Source organism: Hyperolius riggenbachi, chromosome 6 (assembly GCF_040937935.1).
Source record: "Hyperolius riggenbachi isolate aHypRig1 chromosome 6, aHypRig1.pri, whole genome shotgun sequence".
Classification (NCBI taxonomy): Eukaryota; Metazoa; Chordata; class Amphibia; order Anura; family Hyperoliidae; genus Hyperolius; species Hyperolius riggenbachi.
This window is the reverse complement of record NC_090651.1, coordinates 150,540,517-150,562,123: the sequence shown is the minus strand read 5'-3', so window position 1 is coordinate 150,562,123 and position 21,607 is coordinate 150,540,517. Positions and strand designations below refer to the sequence as shown.

At 42.2% G+C, this 21,607-nt stretch overlaps 1 protein-coding gene across 2 annotated transcripts in view; it reads right to left on the bottom strand.

Moving 5' to 3' along the window:
* Positions 1-20,042, bottom strand: part of NR5A2 (nuclear receptor subfamily 5 group A member 2) — a 196,308-nt gene extending 176,266 nt beyond the window's left edge. Inside the window, exons 1-2 of one of the 2 annotated variants that reach the window (XM_068240082.1) lie at positions 19,971-20,042; positions 17,218-17,638 (exon numbers count right to left, since the gene is read on the bottom strand). In XM_068240082.1, coding sequence (XP_068096183.1) covers positions 17,218-17,281 — 64 coding nt within the window. In that variant the 5' untranslated portion in view covers positions 17,282-17,638; positions 19,971-20,042. Of the gene's footprint in view, positions 1-17,217; positions 17,639-18,790; positions 18,819-19,970 lie in introns of those variants that run through there. The other variant, XM_068240081.1, reaches the window with a different exon arrangement.
* Between the last annotated feature and the right edge of the window lie 1,565 nt (positions 20,043-21,607).

The following is a 21,607-nucleotide window of genomic DNA, read 5'->3' as shown; positions in this document are numbered from 1 at the left end:
CCTGTTTCTAAATAGTTTGAAGTAAAACAAACCTGTGAAGACATTATTCATGTTGCTATCCCATGATAACTTCAGGCCTGTGCCACTTTTCTTTGTCTCAGGTGTAGGGATTAAAAATCAAAGTGGTCATACACGATTTAACTAAGACAAATTATTTTATAGAATATTTCATATTATAGAATATAATTTGTTTTAGAATTTTATATTTGTCTTAGATGGATCCTAGTTTTGTCTGCAGGTGTGTCATCAATGTGGAGAATAAAGTTTTAAAACGTTACCTAGAACAAACAGTATGTTTTATGTATAGACAAATAGAATGTCATTTTTTTCCATCTAGGAAATTGATTGATTTTTTCCATATTTTTCAATCATTATCGATTTCTAAATTTCTAAATCAACACTGTAAAATGACAATAGGAAGTAGGGCAATTGTTTCAAATGATGCAATAAAAGGTCTTAAAGGGACACTTAAGGCAACAAAAAAAAGAGTTTTACTCACCTGGGGCTTCTACCAGCCTCCTGCAGCTGTCCCGTGCCCATGCAGTCTCGCTCGGATCCCCCTGTCCCCGCCGGCAGCTCCTTCCGGTTTCAGTGACAGGCCCGACAGGCTTGGGAACGCGAGTGATTCTTCATGTTCCTGCGCGCAATAGCGCCCTCTATACTGCTATTGCGACCAGGAACGTGAAGAATCACTCGCGTTCCCAGGCCTGTTGGGCCTATCGGCGAAACCAGAAGTGGCTGCCGGGTGGGGGACAGGAGGATCCGAGCGAGACTATGTGGGCACGGGACAGCTTCAGGGGGGTGATAGAAGCCCCAGGTGAGAAAAACTCTTTTTTTCTGTTGCCTTAAGTGACCCTTTAAGAGTGAAGCAGCCTGGTATCAGCGTGCATACATAAAAAAACAGCGCCTGGCAAAAAGGGCGCGTAGTGTAGCCAAAATGTAATGATATTGTCTATAATCATATTTTATCGTTTCTTCTTGTAATAAAAAATCTGAACATATTGTTTATAACACTAAAAATTATAATATATGTATTATCGTAATTGTATAATATTGTCTATAACCTTCTTCTATCATTTCTTCATGTAATAAAATAAAAAAATATTGTTTATAACAATGAAAAAAAAATAGGTACATTCGTGTTAACTATAGTATAGTATAGTATAGCATAGTAAAACATAAATATTGCCAACATTTTACTACAACTAAACCTAACCCTACTCTCACACAGAACCCTCCCTCTACCCATCCCTAACCCTTAGACCCCCCCCTGGTGGTGCCTAACCCTAAGAGTGGTGCCTAACACTAAAACCCTCCTGGAGGTGCCTAACCCTAATACTCCCCTGGTGGTGCCTAACTCTTAAGACCCCCTGGTCTGGTGGTGCCTAACCCTAAAACCTCCCTAGTGGAGCCTAACCCTAAGACCCTCCTGGTAGTGCCTAACACTAAAACTTCCACATCAGGTAGTGCCTAACCCTAAAACTCCCACATCGTTTATCAAATAATTTTTTTAAATCTATATATTTAGTTATTTGAGGAGTATTTGTATTTACAAAAAATCTTGTTTTTGTTATTAAACTTTACATAGATAAGTAGGTAAGTAAGTTTGTAAACGTTATTACTCAACAGGCGCCCATTGTAAATGTTAATAACTTATTATTCACCGGGTGTCCAAATTTCCCGTTGGGCACCCATCAAACGATATTTAACTTGAGAGTCAATGGCAGCGCCCTTTTTGTCCACTTGCCTCATGTGCCCAAATTTCCTGCTTTCATTGGGCGTGGCTATAGCTGTAATGCTATAGTCTGCGGCCATGTACCAGTAATTCCAGTGTCGAAATAGTCAAACCCTGAATTACGTTTCCCCCTCCACCCCCCGAGTTGCTATGACTCGGTGGGGGAATAGTATTTTACGCCGCTGGGAATATCGGCGGCAGCTGGGTGAACCGTGCCATGTGTTATGGGCGTGAATGTAGAAGAAGAGCAGCTGGACTCATGATGGCTGAATGGGTGAGAGGTTTTAATGCACGGGCACATTAACATTTGGGGGAATGTCAATGGAGGCAGCAGACGTGGTGCCACAAGGCCACTTCCCAAGAGATTTCATGCTGAAGTCGATCGGGGATTGGCCTGCGGTATATGGGCAGCTGACAGATCTCTCTCTGATCAGATTTGATCGTCGGTAGATGTATGGGCACCTTAAGTTATCATTTTTAGAGTGGGAACTTCTACATGGCAGAGACCTTACACACCTTAGTGAAAATGAGGTCCTTTTCCTCACCTGCCCATCCAGAGGCTGTATTAGACACAACCTGGTTTGTCACCATCATTATCATGCCCGTTTTTAGTGCCCTGAGCGCTGTTGGGAGGGAGGGCGCTGTAAAGGAGGGGGGAGCCTACTACTCACCTCCCTGCGTTCCACTCGTCGCTGATCTCCTCTCAGCATAGACGCTGATACACACACTGCTTCCGGCTAAACAGGAAGCAGCGTGTGTATCAGCGTCTATGCCGAGAGGAGATCAGCGGCGAGTGGAACGCAGGGAGGTGAGTAGTTGCGTACAGAGCTTCCTGCTGCGCTAATTACTCGGCATCTGAGGGGGGAGCACGGAGGGCGGCCCAGGGAGAGGTCGGGCTGCCCTACCCGCGGCTCCGGCTCCCCCCACCATTATGGGGGAGGGGGGTGGATTTACCTAACCAACCTATACTGGGGGAAACTGCCTATCTAACCTATACTGGGGGGCACCTACCTAATCTAACCTATACTGGGGGACACCTACCTAATCTAACCTATACTGGGGGGCACCTACCTAATCTAAACTATACTGGGGGGCACCTATCTATCTAACCTATACTGGGGGGCAGCTACCTAATCTAACCTATACTGGGGGGCAGCTACCTAATCTAACTTATACTGGGGGGCAGCAACCTATCTAACCTATACTGGGGGGCACCTACCTAATCTAACCTATACTGGGGGGCACCTACCTATCTAACTTATACTGGGGGGCACCTACCTATCTAACCTATACTGGGGGCAGCTACCTAATCTAACCTATACTGGGGGGCAGCTCCCTATCTAACCTATACTGGGGGGCACCTACCTAATCTAACCTATACTGGGGGGCACCTACCTAATCTAACCTATACTGGGGGCACATACCTAATCTAACCTATACTGGGGGGCACCTACCTATTTAACCTATACTGGGGGCACCTACCTATCTAACCTATACTGGAGGGCACCTACCTATAAAACCTATACTGGGGGGCACCTACCTATCAAACCTATACTGGGGTCACTTACTTATCTAACCTGTATTGGGGGCACCTACCTACCTGGCTAGCCTATACAGGTGGCAACTATACTGGCTACCTATATTGCAGGCACCTACCTAACTAACCTATACTGGGGGCACCTACCTATTTAACCTATGCTGGGGGCAACTATTCTGGCTACCTATATTAGAGGCACCCACCTAGCTAACCTGTAGTGGGGCACCTACCTATCTAACTTATACCGGGGGCGCCTGCTTATCTAACCTATACTGGGGTAACTATACTGGCTACCTATACTGGAGGCACCTACCTGGCTAACCTATACTGGGGGCAACTATACTGGCTCACCTATGCTTGGCTACCTATACTGGGGGACCAATAGCTGGCTACCTATACTGGGGTACCTATTCTTGGCTGCCTATACTGGGGGGACCTATACTGAGTGCAACTAGACCTGGCTAACCTATACTGCGGGCACCCATACCTTGCTCTGGGGGGGCGCAATTTTTACACCTTCGCCCTGGGTGCATTTTAGCCTAGAAACTACACTGATCATTATTAATAGTCTGTGGAAAAAAAGTGGCCTGTCGTTGGCGAAAACACACTAAATGTGAGTAACCCCATTGATTCAGAACGAATGCATTTCTGAATTGTGAAAAAATACGTTATTCATTATTACTAAGATAAGGGGCTCTGATTTGATTATTTTACCACTACAAAATCTGTCCAGTCTGAACTAGCCATGCCTATGTAAAGGTTATCAGACTGCATGTTTATTTAAGAGGCATCATTATATTGTAGGCAGAGTTTTCCTTGTGATAAACATCAGTGCTAAACACTTCAAGTATAATAGATTGACGCCCGGTAAACAAAGTAACAAGTGTTAGCATAAGTGATTACAAGCCACATGCACTTAAATACACAATAATAGGCAATTGCTCCAAAGCCAACCATAGACGCACAAGAGTCATCAGATAAACTGGTCTACTGGCTTTTTGTCAGTACCTTCAGTGCTCCTTATGCTGGATCCACACCATACAATTTTTGGGCTGATTTACCTGCCAGATCGATTATTTCCAGCATGTCCGATCTGAGAATCGATCGATTATTTTAGCGATTATCTGACCGATTTCCATTGATTTCTAGGTGAGAAGAGACACAAGTACACAGAACCAGGGTCTCCTATTATGGGTAGAAAACAACTGAAAACCTAGCTGAGCAGTTGAAGATCAACTATACTGGCTGATAGAGTTTGCAAGCTTCCTTTAGATGTGAGCCTTTTGCTCAACCTAGTGAACAGTGGACAGATTGAGGTACTGGTAGCTCATGTCTATGGGTATCTGAAAGGAAAATTTCACTTTCGTTAAGAAAATTGTAATCCATAATATGGTTCTCTATATTTTGCAACAATTGATTGCCACCATTTTTTTCAGCTGGCTTTCTTGTTTTTATGTGCATGTAAAACACAGGAATTTCCCATTGTCCCAAATCGAGCCTGTCATGTATGGCTTTCAAAGTTTGCCACCAGTTACTAGAAAAGTCTGGGCATTGGCAAAGCTGAAGAGCAAAGGGTCACAATGCAAATTTTACACAGGGACCTCCTCAGCACTGTTCACAGTATATAATAAGCATATACTGTAGTATTAAATGCCAAGACCTACATTCCACAGTGTGATAGATGTATAAACAGGGGACAGGATTAGATATTCAATGATAACCAACACACTTATCAAGGTGATCATTACCACTAGAGCACCAATGAAGAGCTAATGCAGAGGCTCTGGTCCAGGGGCTCAATGGAGTTGCTATCTGTGCACCCCCTATTGCTATGTAGGTGCAGATGAGTACAAATAATACCTGCTGTGTTAATCTAATTTCTCATAGAGCAATGTCAAATTACTGTTGCCATGTTTGCGACTGAAAATTGAAATGAAATGATAATGTTTAATTATTTTACTTTTTATATATTTATATAGCTCCAGCGCATATATTTGAAATTGGCGCCGGTAGACTTGGGCGCAGGATACAGCTGGTATATGGCTGATCCTGCTTCTGCACAAGTCCGGGCCGTGTTAAATACTATTCCCCCTCCAGGTCGCCATGGAAAATTGGGGAACGATATAATTCGGCTTCCAGCAATTGCTGGAGCCCGAATTATTGTGTTTTTTAAGCAACTTCAGCTCTGTCTTCTGACGGAGCCGACGTTACTCACTGAGAGCTGCTGTGGATGTGATTCTCTTCATAGTCTATGGTGGCGCCAGCTGCGCCCAAATCTCGCAGCGCTGAAAAGCACTGCTCTGGCTCCAGCACCTTCTGTGGTGCTGTACAATGGGGAATACAGAAGAGTTGCACAAACAGTGATCGGATGCAATTAATACACAAATAACTAGGTCAGCTTATGAATTGTACATTGAGGGGGACAGGAGCCGGGGGTTCCGTCGTATTCAGCGCTCGTATATAATAATTATCAAATTGGATGCTGATTCAGGATGATGGACTGGCACACCTAATACCCACATGATAATTTGCGGCCAGGGATTCCCAGGTCACAACTGCTTTGCCCCACTGATGGACACTATTATGTGGACAGTTAAGGGGCGTACACACCTATGACTAATGTCGCCTGTCGGGGATCCCCTTGGGTGACATGGCTGGGCCAGGCTGTGCAGATACAAAGTCAGCTGTATAGCTGACAATATGTTCTGTTGCTATGTGGGCGGGCAGAGGGACGATGGAGCAACGGGTGGGAGAGCAGTGTGCCTGTTGCTTGGCCAAGTTGATTCAGCTGGCAGATCACTGGTTGGTCGGGGGCTACTGTATACAATGCGGTCATTATCAGCTGCCTCAACTGACCTTAAACATGCGTGTGTCCATATATTTAGGGGGATGAAGAGGAAGTTCTGGAATCTCAGGCTGTTTTGCCATTTGAGCTGAGAATAGGCTTTTATTGTATCTCAAGCTGGCCACTAACGATACATTTTTTTTTCATCCAATCTTACCATTTCTATGTAATATAAGGTAACTGCCTAAATTATCCACTCAATATATTCAATCAGTTTACCCTTATACCCTAATACTACATAGATATGGTAAAATTGGATAAAAAAGATTGTATCGTTAGTGGCCACCTTTACGGTGAACATCTCTTATATATAGGAGCCTTTCACACTTGTCATTCTGCAATGGATCTATAGAATCCCAGGCAGGCGGTGGCGTTCCCCATATAGACTATGGAGGTAAAGCATCTTCCCCGAGCTACAGCTGGACCACAGCAGACCATCAGAGTGGATACTACATTGTCTGCTCCCGCTGGCCGCATCTGGCCCAATGGCAAATGTGAACCGCGCATCAGTTTCAATGTTAGGTCTGAGCAGGCAGATAGCAACCAATATCAAGGCCACAATCTGAGGTGAGAGCTAGCAGATAACAGGCAATATCTAGGTCACAGGCTCAGGTCAGAGTGGGCTTAGAGCAGGCCATATGAAAGGCTGCAGTAAGGGAAGACAGACAGCAGGCAGTATTCAGTTCACAGTTCAAGGTCAAACCTGGAGCAGGAGATCGTTGGACAAGCCACTTCAAAAATGGGAGTAGCAGATAAAGAATGTACAGGCAGGCTGAATAATACAAGAAATACCACGCTGACCGACTTAACAACTTTAGGTGAAAGGACTGTCACTATTTATAGGGAATGATTTGAAGTCTTGGTTCAAATTCTTGTGCTCTGGAACATTGGCACGCGGAGTGTGGCACAACAAGGTACAAGGATTCACACACCCTCGGTCATCCTCATAAGACCATGACAAGTAGTGCTTGATGAGCTCATATGGAATCCTGAGGACACCTTCCGTCTTGTGATACTTGTCCTGCCCCAAAGGGCTTGAAAATCTTGTGTATATTTATGCAATTGTATGAAATTAGGACCAGATGAATTTTTGTTCCTTTTTAGGATGATATCTGTTTGTATTGTTGCTCCTTGATGTTTTTAAAGATGTAATAAAATTGAGGTTTTATTACAAAAAAAATTGAGTAACTAATATTTTAATATACAATATATCTCCACAAAACTCCCACAATCTGACCAATTTACTTACAAGAGAAAGGTGATAACTTGATCTAGTCAGGAAAAAAGTTTTATCTGTGTGGCTTTTCATTCCTCTGGATTGAGGTACAGTGAGCCTCAAAAAGTTGAATTTGATGATGGGCACATGTCTTCCTTCAGCCTAGCTAACTACCAGTATGTAACTATGTAGGAAGTTGAGGCAGTAGTGTGATCATCTTGAGCATGCTATACATGCTTAGATCGCCCATATACCATTTATATCTTTCTGATCTAAATATCATCATAAGTTTTGATTAACATTTCAATTCTGATTCAACAGATTCCTAAATAAGTACTGTATATAGTCAAATTGTTATCATCTCTGGTCTGAGCAATGAGTGGAAGTTAATGATCGAATCAAGTTCACTCTGCTGTTATAAACGAGTCTACATATTCTTTTATAAATACTGTCCAAAGAACTGATAAGCAACTACTGCATTTTCATTTTGGTTAATGTCATGCAGCAGCATAGGGGGAGTGGCACCATCTATTTCAAGTTCACCGAAAACAATAGGTGGCTGAGCAGTCACCGCAGTTAACAACGTAACACATGAATTTGAGTTCATATAGCATTTTTCTTATACTGAAACAGATGTGATGGAGAAAAAGGTTAACATGAAAAGATATTTAAAGGTCAACTCTAAATAAGCGATTGAATTTTGCAGAAAAATTGATATGTGCATGGCCTGCTTAACAGAGCAGTGCTTTGACAGTTTACAATTACCGTAGATTTCAACAGAAATAGATCTAATGGTGCAATTTAGTTATTCAAACAATATTTACCAGTCTCTTTTTGATCAGGTAATAATTTTTTGATTTATTGGGCTGTGGCTGAAAATGTTACTGGTTTCACTAAGCTTCGTGTTAGAGGAAGTTTAAAATGAGAGGAATACAGATGCTCCAATTGTTGACTTCTTTTTTTGTATACAGTATTCTTTATTTTCCTGTAGTGCTGACACATAAATTCATGATCTGGTCACCTGCTCCTGGTTTGCACTAGTTTTGCTCCAATTTTTCTGGTGCTGGCTGTTTTTGATAAATCTGCCCCACAGTGTCCTACAATGGGATTGCGGATCAAGTGTTTGGACCCTTACTCTGCTATACTGTACATGTTTTAATGAAATGGGATAATTTGCAGTTACTCATGCAGAAATCATTCATTATGCTTGAAAATGTCAATGCTATTGATATCTAGAGGTGATTATTGATTGGATGACAGCTACAAATATATTCAGCCATGGACCATCAATTGTCATCATATTGATTGTAAAATTTGACATACTGATGTTGGACATTGATAAGCTCCTTACGCCTTGATGTTTGTATTATTAACATTTGTAAAAATAAAAATGTTAAATTAAAATTTCAAAAAGTCCTTCATAGGTATTTTAAAATCAGACTTTCATTATTTGTACTGCACGTTCTTAGCATCATGAAAGTCAATTCATATTATATGTATTTATGTAGGCTTAAATATAAAGCTTGTTTCAGGCTTGCTAATAGGGATCGCAATGCCTTGGAGAACTCACGGAGAAGCATGTGATCAGTTTGATCAGCTGTTATGCTAGGTAATCACCATACTTTTTTTGGGCAGATAGATGGTTCGATAGATCATTTCTGTCATGTCCGATATTATTTTTGATTGTTTTTCTGCTCGATTTCTCATAGAGAGAATGGAAAAAAATAAAAAAAGATAAGAAAACCGGGAAATCTACTGGAAAACCGAATAAAAAAATCAATCGGACGGAAGATCGACCGAAAAAATTGTGCATAACTAGCATTTGGATTTGTAAGGCTCTGATTTGCTGCTCATGATCATGTGTTAAACCAGGAAGTCATCACAGCAGATCAGAACCTTACAAATCTAAAAGCTGATCAAACTGATCTCTTGCTTCTCCCTGAGTTCTCCTAGCATTTCCATCCCTATGTTGCTAACAGGGAAAATAAAGTAATAATATTCCAGCATCCCAGTATGCACAACATTCAGATGCTCTTACAAAGTAACCAAAAAAAATCAAGAGAAAACTTCAAGCAAACTAAAAAGAAATAAGCAAATAAAAAGTGAGTAAGTCGAAAATGTTTCAACAGGAGAAAGCTGATCTCATGCTGTCAGTGGGGCTGGGTAGTATCCTCTTCATTTCCTGGCAAAGTGATACTTCCTTATACATCCATGTACAGGCCCATTCATGTCTACCTGAAAGAGTGCAGCTGTACTTATTACATAGTCTCTAGACTGTTATCTATAACTGATCAAGTGAGAGTTTCTCTCTCTCTGGGGCATATATACAGGGGCGCCTCTAGCCATTTTGTCACTCTAGGAGAGAAAACCTGTGGCGACCCCCCGTGGTGCCCCCCATGAAAATAATCGCAATGTGGCAATGTTTCACCATAAAATAATCGTAATCCAGAAATGTTTCACCATACAATGATCGTAATGCAGCAATGTTTCACCATAAAATAATCATAATGCGGCAATCTTTCACCAGAAAATAATCGTAATGCAGCAGTGTTTCATCAAAAAATAATCTTAATGTTGGCAGGGTTTCACCAGAAAAATAACCGTAATGCAGCAGTGTTTCACCAATAAATAATCTTAATGCGGCAATGTTTCACCATAAAGAAATCGTAATCCAGAAATGTTTCACCATAAAATAATCGTAATGCGGCAATCTTTCACCAGAAAATAATCGTAATGCAGCAGTGTTTCGTCAGAAAATAATCTTAATGTTGGCAGGGTTTCACCAGAAAAATAATCGTAATGCAGCAGTGTTTCACCAATAAATAATCATAATGCTGCAATCTTTCACCAGAATATAATCGTAATGCAGAAATGTTTCACTAGAAAATAATCGTAATGCAGCAATGTTTCACCAGAAAATAATTGCAACGTGGCAATGTTTTACCAGAAAATAATCGTAATGCGGCAATCTTTCACCACAAAATAACTGTAATGAAGCAATGTTTCACCAGAAAATAATAGTAATGCGGCAATGTTTCACCATAAAATAATTGTAATGTGGCAATCTTTCACCAGAAAATAATCATAATGCAGCAATGTTACACCAATAAATAATCGTAATGCAGCAATGTTTCACCAGAAAATAATCATAATGCAGCAATGTTTCACCAGAAAATAATCATAATGCAGCAATGTTTCACCAGAAAATAATCGTAATGCGGAAATGTTTCACCATAAAATAACATAATGCGGCAATCTTACTCCATAAAATAATCGAAATGTGGCAATCTTTCACCAGAAAAAAAACGTAATGAAGCAATGTTTCACTAGAAAATAATCGTAATGTGGCAATGTTTCACTAGAAAATAATCGCAATGCAGCAATGTTTCACTAGAAAATAATGTAATGTGGGCAGGGTTTCACCAGAAAATAATGTGCACCTGTAAATAAAAACATTTACTCACCTGTAGAAGACTCCTCTCCCGGCACACAGCTTCCCCGATGATCTTTCTGCAGCCAGCCGCTGCAAAAGTCCTGCGCTGACAGGCAGAGAGCCGGTGCTATGGGAAGATGGCATCCAAAGCCCTGTACTGAAGACACAAATAGTCTCCAGTGCAGGGCTTCGGCCGCCATCTTCCCGTAGCCCTTCTCTGACTGCCGGAAGACTCCCGCAGGCTGTGGTGAGCTGCAGGCTGCAGGGAGTGAACTGGCACAGCACCACTGGTGTCCCACAATCTGGCAGGGGGAGGGGGTTGGATGCGGTCCCCGCCCCACAGCAGCGCCCCCCCGGCACGGTGCCCCAGGCGACCACTTTGCCTGGTGGACCAGGTGCCCCTGTGTATATATATATATCTAGGTTACAGTTCTAAATATACATGAGAACATCAGGTAAAATTGTGACAGATCAGGTTCCGAAGACACAGCCAAAATAAATGCTTCCAGTATGGCCTGACAATTTTCCTTTTAACTGAATTTATTTATTGGATGATGACTTTTGAAAACACAAATAGTTTAAAGTAATCAGCAACAAGTTTTGTTTTAAGCACATTTGATTAAGTAGGAAACAGTTATATAGAGTGACAAAATAAATCAATATATGTTTATGAAAATGTAGTTAACATAGTTAAAGGAAACATAAGAGCACCTAAAAAAAAATGAGCTCTACTAACCCGGGGCTTCCTCCAGCCCCTGGAAGCAACTATGTCCCTCACTGCAGCTTCGGGGTCCTGGGATCTGCTCCGTTTCAGAAGCCGACCTCGCCAGGTCGGCCTCTACTGCGCCTGGGCGAGCACTGTTGTCAATCACGCTCACTGCGCAGGCGCAGTTAACTGCAAATGAAAGAACTGCCAAAGAAGAGCTAAGTCTGTTTCCAAAAAGTTGAATATAGTTTTTGGAGATGGAAAATGTCCCACAATTAGTTACAGAATTACTTGTGGCTGATCTGTGTCTCTGACAGTGTCTTCTATCAGACCTGCTACATGATGATAGCTGGTTCATGGAAATAATTGTGCATCACTGCACAATGCCATACCCTTCCTCTTCTGGACTGCATCACCTGTAAACTGCCAACATATGATGGTAGCAATTTCTAGGGTGTGACCTTGCTTTCAAATTCACACCCGGATGATATCTTAGTGTGGCATAAAATGAGACCTGGAATCATTACCAAATTAGCACAGTGTAAATAAATGGAAACAGCCTAAGTGACCTAAAATGACATAGTCCAGACTCCCTACCACTTATACGCTTCAGTCAGCCAAACACTCCACCAGGACCATTTACATTTGTGCAGGTCTGGTCTACCAAAGCTGATTTTATGCAGCCAGAGAAGATGAACTCTATTGAGTCTCCTTAGTCTTCCATAGAGTTTCCTTAGTTGCCCTATTAAGCTGGCTAACCTATTTGCATGTGTGCCACTAACTATTCATATACTCACAAAAATGATCACTCTGTTATGTGTCATTGAATATTATAATAAATGGATCTTACAACTACTTAAAGGACCTCTGTCATGAAAATCTTAAATTTAAAATATATGTAAACTTAAACAAATAAGAAGTATGTTTCTTCCAGAGTAAAATGAGCCATAAATTACTCTTCTCCTATGCTGCTGTCACTTACAGTAAGTAGTAGACTGAAGGTTCTGGACTAGCCCATCTCCTCATGGGGGGGTTCACAGAGATTTCTTTATTTTCAAAATGCACTTAGTGAATGGCAGTTGCTCCGTCCAACTGCCAAAAAAGTGTACGGTGAGCAGGGAGGCTTCTCAGCATCTTTATGTAAATCTTTTTCAGGGATTGTCTTTATAAAGAATAAAGGCCAATCTGAGAATCCCCTATGGAGAGATGGACTAGCCCAAGACCTGTTGGTAAAGTCAGATTTCTACTACTTGTATATGCTAGCAACATAGAAAAGAAGTAATATATGACTCATTTTACCCGTACTTCTTATTTGTATGTGTTTTCAATTTTAAGATTTTTGCGACAGTTCCTCTTTAATTATAAACCCAGATTTTACATTGCAAATATTTAACATCAAATGTATTTAATTCATGAAATTTAAAATAACCAGTTACCAGCAGTTCTTGTCTCCTAGTTTCAGTTTAAGTGTTTGCTTATTCATCTTTGTACCTGTTTAGCATCAGCGCCATTTGCACATATCAGGTACCCTTTTATAGATTGTCTGGTAAACTTTCACTTGTGGACTTGCATATACTCATGTTCACACAAGAGCTTCATGCTACGCAGGTGTGTATGTTAACTGGTTTGGTGAATTTAAAAATATTGGAAAAAATATACACTAAGGTATTGTAGTATTTGAATATTTTGAAATGCATGAAATTTTGGAGTTTTTGTGGTAATATATTGTTTACCATACAGCAAGCATCACATTTCCAAAATGATTATTTTTAACTTAATACTTTGTTTTATAATCAGTACATTTGTGCATTTTATTAGTAAAACAAAATTACACATAGGAGTTTACTTATTATTGATTTTGTAATGGCAACTTTTTTAAGGTTCCATTTTACACTTTCTGAAATAATTACTTTGAAAAAGTAAATTGACATCCAAGCTCTGTTCAGACTCTTATTTCTAAATATAATTTGTTTTTGCAGCTGTTCTGTTCTAATCCCAAATTAAATCATGTGACCTATGGAGCTCTAGCGGTCACAGGCAGTCGCTGAGAGAGTGGGAGTGTCTTCCTGGGCTGGTGGTGACATTAGTGCTGTAGCACTCACCAAGGGCCATGACCTTACAGCCTCATCTACACGCGTAGATGAGGCGGCGATCCGGCGGCTCGATAAGCCGCCAAATCGCCTCTTCCACGTACCCGCCGCGTGCCCTGGATTCGATACCCGCTCGTCCCCGCGCTGCTTATCTTCCGCTCGATTCTCTGCCATTGTCCCCTCGCGGGGAATGAGCAGGGAATCGGCGGTGGGGAGATCCGTCCTGTCGGATCTTATCAATCGCGCCGCATCAGTGGCTCGATTGATAGGGAACATCGCCGCCGCTTCTACGCGTGTAGATGCGGCTTTAGGTCTCGTTCAAACCATACGCACTGCCGCGCTATAGTGTGTGACATGCAAGAACGGTAGATGGGCATAGACTTCCCTTCTACCGTTCCCATCATATGCGCTGTGCAGCAGTGCAATGTGCAATTGCACTGCTGCATGCATTTTTCAAGAATTGCAGCACAGATCCCATTCACTGTAGTGAATGGGATCAGCAGCGCAGCGCATAGCATCGCAGATGACGTGCGATTGTACACGCTGCGTTATGATCGTACAGCCATCTGCGCTAATTGATGTGATTGAGGCCTTAAGCCTGCCTATACACATATATTATTGCAAATTACGTAATCTAACTGGCTTTGCATTAGGGGAGGTTTCAACTGCAAAAAGTTTGTTGCCAATATCTTTCAACATCCTTTTGTACACATTTTTAGTGCTATACAATCAAATGAGTACTTCACTCTTTATGAATGTGTCATGTGTGAAGTGAATAACTATTGCCTGGTTACGGTGTAAGCATATCCATTTAAAAGCATTTTTCATATGTAATATTGCCCTTACAACCTCTCTCCGGATTCCATACCGTGTTCCCACTGCCTTGGGGATTCTCTTGCACATGCATGGGGTTTTATAGTGGACCTGAATTCTTGCACAGTGCAGAATCAAAACTGTAATTTGATCTCTCCGCTGTGTCAGCTGACTGTCTTGGCAGAGCAGCTAATTTGTAAACACAGGATGTTAACCCTATGTCTGCTTCCATGAAAGCAGGAAGTAGACACACTGCAAATTTATTGCAGAATTTGTAACAGCTGTAACAAAGAAATGTTTTTCTTTAAAGGTTATGATGCTGTTGCTTATCTTTTAGAGCAGAGAGGAAGTTCTGAGTTCAGGCCCGCTTTAAGCACTACACTACCAATGTGTGCTATAGCATTGGTAGACAGCTGATAGCACAGCAGGCAATGGCGTAACTAAAGAGCTTGGGGCCCTGGTGCGAGTTTTACATGGGGCCCCAGGCGCTCTATTGATATGGAGCCCCAAAACCTACCAAGGATAGCTGCATTGTTAGAGAAGTGTAATCATAGTAAGTAAAAGGCTTGTTAAGGATTACCACTATTCAATGCACATGTGGAGTTGTTCATTATCAGCATGGCCCCAGTAAAAAGCTAATAAGATGGATAAATGAGCACCCCTAGTGGGCCCCTCTGGCTCAAGGGCCCTGATGCGGTCACAACCTCTGCATCCCCTATTGCTATGCCACTGACAGCAGGAGCTACCATTTATGACTGGGTATGGATGGTTACAGTCAAAACTGATGCATGTCAATTATTACCTCCTGTGCTCAACATGTGTGCATCCATTGTAAAGGGACAGCTCTTAGGGCTGGTTCAGATGGACGTTTGGAGGCGTCGCGTTCGTTGGCGTCGCGGCGGCAATGCTTTCGGGCTTTCAGCAGCGTTCGCGTTGCGTTCGGATGCGGTCGCGTTTTTTCTTCCCCTAGGGGGACATTACCCGTCACGGTTAACCGCCTCTGGAAGCTACATGTAGCTTCCAGGGGCTCCTTGAACGCCAGGGAAAATCGGGACCCAAACGCAGCGTTCATGCAAACGCGCATGAAAGCTTGGTACAAACGCTCCCATTCAGTTGAATGGGAGCGTTTAACGCCAAGCCCCGAACGCTGGCGGTAAACGCTGCACAAACGTCCGTCTTACTGAGATGCTAAACATGGGTGGAGTTAAATCAGCAGCCTGCCCGATTCTCCCCCCAACCACTATGTGACCACATCATTCCTTTAGTCGCATAGGTGATGAAGAGGAGAGGGGAGGAGTTTGGACACTGAACAGACTAAAAACCTGAAAGCAATCAAACTATTTTGCAATAAGACTTGGCCAGCCAAGCGAATATTAATTAATATTACAAAAACAATGTTATCTGTAGTGCACACAAGCTTGTGCATTGTAAATTAGATTTCTGCTCTCATGTGCCTGAATAGAAGAGGAAGCTGAACTGGGGCTTTATCCCTTACAGCTATGGAATTATGGTTTAAAATCTTGACTTAATGCTTGCTAAACTCTAATGCTAAGGAATTAATATTTCTACTAAGACACAATGGTTCCCTGTATGTGTTACCATGTGCTGACTGCAGTGCACAGAGATGCAAGCACAATGAGGAGCTATATGATAAATCTGTGTCTGTAACTTGCAACAATGCTAAGGATCTGCACTGTGTGTACAGTACTGACATCAGATTAGTACATAAAGCCTGCCAGGCTACACATACCTAAATATAACCGATTTCTACCCCAGTAAACTTTGTCTTGCTTCCAAAACCTTCTCAGGATTTTTTAGAATACCAGTCGCATGGGTGAGCACACGATTTAATACAAGCATACGTAGTTCCCCTACATTTTTCAAGGTGCAACCTTTTTATGTCTAATACACACGGTACGATTTTCCGTGCGATAGATGGATCCGATAGATAAAAAACCGTCATGTCATATTGCTCCCAATCGTTTCCACGCTCGATTTCTCATCGCGGTAATTGGAAAAAGATAAGAAAAATGAATGAAGATAAGAGAATCTAGTGCAGAATCGTGTGGGAAAACGATCGGGTCGCAAAATTGCATGGAAAATCTTACCGTGTGTACCCAGCATGAGACATCTGTCAGAGAGTGCAGCAGTTTAGTGGGGTGGGAGTGCCTGCCTGGCTGGTCATCTCCAATCACAGCTCTGATATCCCTGGAACCTCATTGAAAGTGACAGAGCGAGAACTGAGAAAACATCTGTATTACATCTGAAACAATTTAAAATCTTTCACTCCTCATATGATATGTGCTGGTCTGTGTTTCACCACCTATTACTTCAGGCAATGTCTTTTTCTGTTGTCTTATTTAAACACGGTGATGTCCCTCCTCATACCTCCTGTCTGTATGCCTGTATGCCTGTGTATTTTAACAGTTAAATAAAATAGAATGTTTGCATTTCTATAGCAGAAATTCTTCATTCATTTTCTACCTTGTACTATAAATGTAAAAAATGTAACAAATGGAATCTGATTGGTTGGTATTCGAACACTTTTTTATATCCTCAGAATTTCTTTTAAAACATTATTGTATTAGTATTGCTGCTTTTGTCATCAATCTACTTGCAGAAAAAAATATATCTTACAGGTCAATATAACTGTTGTTCATAACTGAAATATTGCATTTAATGTACAAAACCCACCAAAAAGGAATAAAGTTACTTTACAGTATTATGAGTTCCAGGTACATCAAAATGATGATGATGTACCAATGGTATGGGGTATAACAGCAGAGAATTTCTCCTGCCACCTACGGGTGGCTTTCAGAAGCTTCAGACTAAATGCACTCACCCTGCGTGTTATATCCGTGTTTCACAGGATCCTGTGTGATGACACTTTCATGTCTCGCAGCCATGGTCAGCTCCAAGCAAGGTATTTTGTCCACGTCTTTAAAAGTTGCATCGATTCCGCTACTAAATACCACAAAACCAGACAGAGGTGGCCTTCGAATGAGATTGCTTATAGGATATTCCAAAGAAAGTCACTGTAGTTTTTAAACATCTGATGCCTAGCGCAGAAAGTAGCAGGTATTTCTTGGTATGGACTCTGTACTTTCTAAGCATTGACCTGTTGTAAACTATCCGTCCCATTTGGAGATGGGATGTAGTAAAAGGGTTTATTGGACTGCATTGGTTGCTTTAGATCACATGGTCTTCGGTAATTTGATAAGAGGCCTCAGGTTGTAAAGTGACAGCAAAGTAGATAAGAAGTTCTGGTAGATAGAGACAAACAAATGATTAACTTTGAAGCTGAAAGGTACAGAGGAGAGAGTTGGGTTATAAAGGTGTACATAATGAGCGACAGCCTTCTGATTTTTTAACGTTATTCAAAATGATCTCTGTGTTTCACGTTAGGTTATATTGCTGTAATCCCAGAGGCAGAGTCCAGTAAGATCAAAGGCATGATTTACTAAAGTCGAGGTTAAGTTGCTGATGAGGGTGAGAATCCTTCACTTTCCCTTGTTGATAAATTGTTAGCTCATGTGTCTATGTGCATGTGGTTCACATTTCTAGCGCCTGTAGATAAACTCAGGGATATATTTATATATTATTGCTGATTGCCAATCGCCTGGGGGATCTACTAACCCCCTGCAATGGCTGATTTTATTGTTTACAGTGGTCCCCGCCCACTGTGTGACCTCATGCATATGCCACTCCATCGTCACTTCGTCACCTGCCCCCGCATGGCAACACAGCACATCATCAGCTACACAGCTGACATACTTCTGTGCATCCCAGCCCAGAAATGTCACCCATGGGGACCGGGTCCTGATCCGCAACATGCAATATTATTCAGAGATGTGTTGTGCAATTAGCGCAACCCGTGTTTCCTAGGCAATGAGAGCGTTGCTAAGATAATCCATACTATTCAAGTTTTTCATTCAGTTTAGCTTTGCTTTAAATACTAGGTCAAACTATAAATAATTAAAACTGTGCATGCAGACACTGTTGTATACACTGGTTTGTCTCCATTTATGCACAACAAACAAATGTCTGCTGTAGATGTTCAGTGAGCATAAATCAGTATTATTATTATTATTTATGTAGTGCTGACATCATCCACAGCGCTGTACAGAGTATATGGTCTTGTTACTTAACTATCCCTACCATAGTCATATGTCTATGCATGTATCCTGTAGTGTATGTAACGTAGTCAATGGCCAATTTTTAGGGGAAAGCCAATTAACTTATCTGTATGTTTTTGGGATGTGGGAGAAAACAGGAGTGCCCAGACAAAACCTACGCAGACACATTCACATGTGTAGATCTGTCTGATGTATTGAACCTAAATTACTAAAGCTATAATGTGACAGTAATTATTGGTGATTTCATGTGTTAAAAAGAGTTTCCATGCATGTGCTTACCTGTACACAATTCAATCCCACATAACAATAATAATAATAATAATAATCTGAACATTTGTATAGCGCTTTTTCTCCTGTTGGACTCAAAGCGCTCAAGAGCTGCAGGTGCTGGGACGCGCTCAAGAGGCCACCCTGCAGTGTTAGGGAGTCTTGCCTTGAACTCCTTACTGAATAGGTACTTGCAGATTCACAGCATTTGCCCATTTGCGAGCTGCACGGGAAAACTCTGCCTGCCTTTGTAGTGGCTTACAGTCTGGCTCGCACTTTGGTGCAAACCTGGACGGCATACTGCAGATATCTGCAGCAGGCAACCGGATCCCATTGCCGTGCATGGCATTGGTAGCGATTCAGCTGTGGCTACGCAGCAGAATGGGAGTGGTGCCCGAATCGGAAACTGCCACGACTCCCAGTAGAAATAGACCCTTATTGCAAGTTTGTACTTTGCTTCAAAGTGGTCATGCACTTTTAGATTCTCACCAGAATCAGCTAGATCAAATCTGATCAGGGAAAGATCGAATTCTTCTACACACTAGGCATTTTAATAGGTTTTAGCAGACCATAACATTGCACTTCATCAAACAGTTCAGCACAGCGGCTAGATTGAGTTTTTAAAAGATTCCCTGCTTTTGAAAACTGATGTGCTGTGTGTGGTAAGAATTGATTCCTTCCTGAATTGATTCCTATCAGGTCATTTTGTCACATAATATTTAAAGGTATGGTTAGGTATATTACCGGGGGGGACGGGGAGGGGTAATATAGATTCCTGATGCTTCCTCTAGGCCGATCGCTCCCTCACCATCCTCCTGGATCTTCTGAAATTGGCCCCGGAAAATCCTACAGTCGGTACGGACGCAGTCCAGCCCCCCACTACTCGTCGCGCTCCAGTGGAGGATTTTCCGGGACGTATTTCAAAAGATCTAGGAGGCAGAGGAGGACAGCGAGGGAGTGATGGCCCTGGAGGGGGCTTGAGGAAGCTCCAGGTATGTATATTTCCCTCCCCTCCCGCCAACTCAGGTTCATTGTAAGCTCTCATATTAAGGCATGTACACACGTGCAACTTAATGCATGACCAACCTCCTAGCATGACGGACCACGCGACTTGTTGTTTGCACAACCAGTACGTACACGCACTGACCATGATCAACTAAACAACCAACTAATTTAAATTCTGCGCACGCACCATATCCACATTCAAAAAATAACAAGTAGTTCGAACCACTTGTGCACACGTGGCCAACCTGCACGATAGTTGGTCAGTTGATCTGACAGTTGGATCAGGCAAACCGCCCGTTATTAGTTGGTTGTCTAGTCATTTGCTGCCCATAGACATGCCCAACTATGGTCTAAAACACCAAGTTGGAACGATAGTTGGGTGGAAAAGTTGCATGTATGTACGAGCCTTACCGTCTAAAAAATAGGTATTTATTAAATATAATATTTTTTAGACGGTGCGGATCCTTTCAACTGATACATGCGATTCCTGTGACTCCAGGGGTATTCACGGCACGTCATTTGATCCATTGGTGCAGATGTAACTATACTACTTGTATGTACAAACCTTAACATGTAAGGGGTGAAACCATTATACACTGGCTTTTAGGTTAACAAGCTGCATAGAAATAGCTTTACCATTCAATTCTAGTTGTCACTTCCCAGCTGAAAATACAACTAATTATACATCTTCTCCTTTGGAAACTCATGGAAATTACTTCCCCACCCCCAAAAGAAGTCTGTATGCCATACAATCCTGTTAGCGTTTATCTCAGTGGCTTTGCTATGCAATGCAGGACACAGGGTCTGTACAAGAACTTTGTACAGCAGACGATGGCACCTGGTATCTCAATCAAAGTAGCTTTCCTGATCTAAGGACAACATTATCAGCGAACTAATCATGATAATGGTACTTATTGTCTTGTATTATACCACAGAGCACTGAAGCTTAGGTATATAACAAATGTCATTGTCTCACTAAGGTCATTGTTCCAGGCACTCCCCCCCCCCCCCCCCGACCCCCCAGAAAAAAAATGAGTATGTAAACACAGCAACTCCTGGCTTGATGAAAAGTGTAAATTCACGCTACATACCTCCAAATCTTTTTGAACAGGAAAGATGAGTACCTTTTTGTGCAAAAAATATTTAGGTGAAAAACTACAGCCACATTTCACTTTAAAGTAAGCAAGCCAATATTTTAGAGATTACTGGTACAGTTAAAGTGATCTATGAGACCTGAAAGAGGGACAATAGAAAAAGGTAGCCATACACTGGTCGATTTGCCATCAGATCCGACCAACAGATAGATCCCTCTCTGATCAAATCTGACCAGAGAGGGATCGTATGGCTGCCTTTACTGCAAACATATTGTGAGCATGAAACCGATCACAGTCTGTGAAGCTGCCGCCGCCCCCTTCCCCGCATACATTACCTGCTCCAGCCGGCGCGTGTCCCCTGGTCTCCGCTGTATTCTTCTCCATGCTCCGCTCCTCCAGCTTCACTGAACTTCCTGTCAGGGAAGTTTAAACAGTAGAGGGCGCTCTACTGTTTAAACTTCCTACCGGGACAGGAAGTTCAGTGAAGCTGGAGGAGCGGAGCACGGAAAAGGGACAGCGGAGATCGGGGATACGTGCCGGCCGGAGCAGGTAGTGTATTGCCGCTAGCGTCGGTCGTCGGGCATTCGAACGCCGCTATCGACGCACTCCCGACCTGCCGGCGATCGAGCGAAATCTTCCGCATGGACGGATCGACGGGAATCGATGGGAACGATTGATTTTGGACGGAAATTGATCGTTCTGTCAGCGTTTGTGCAACGATTTCACAGCA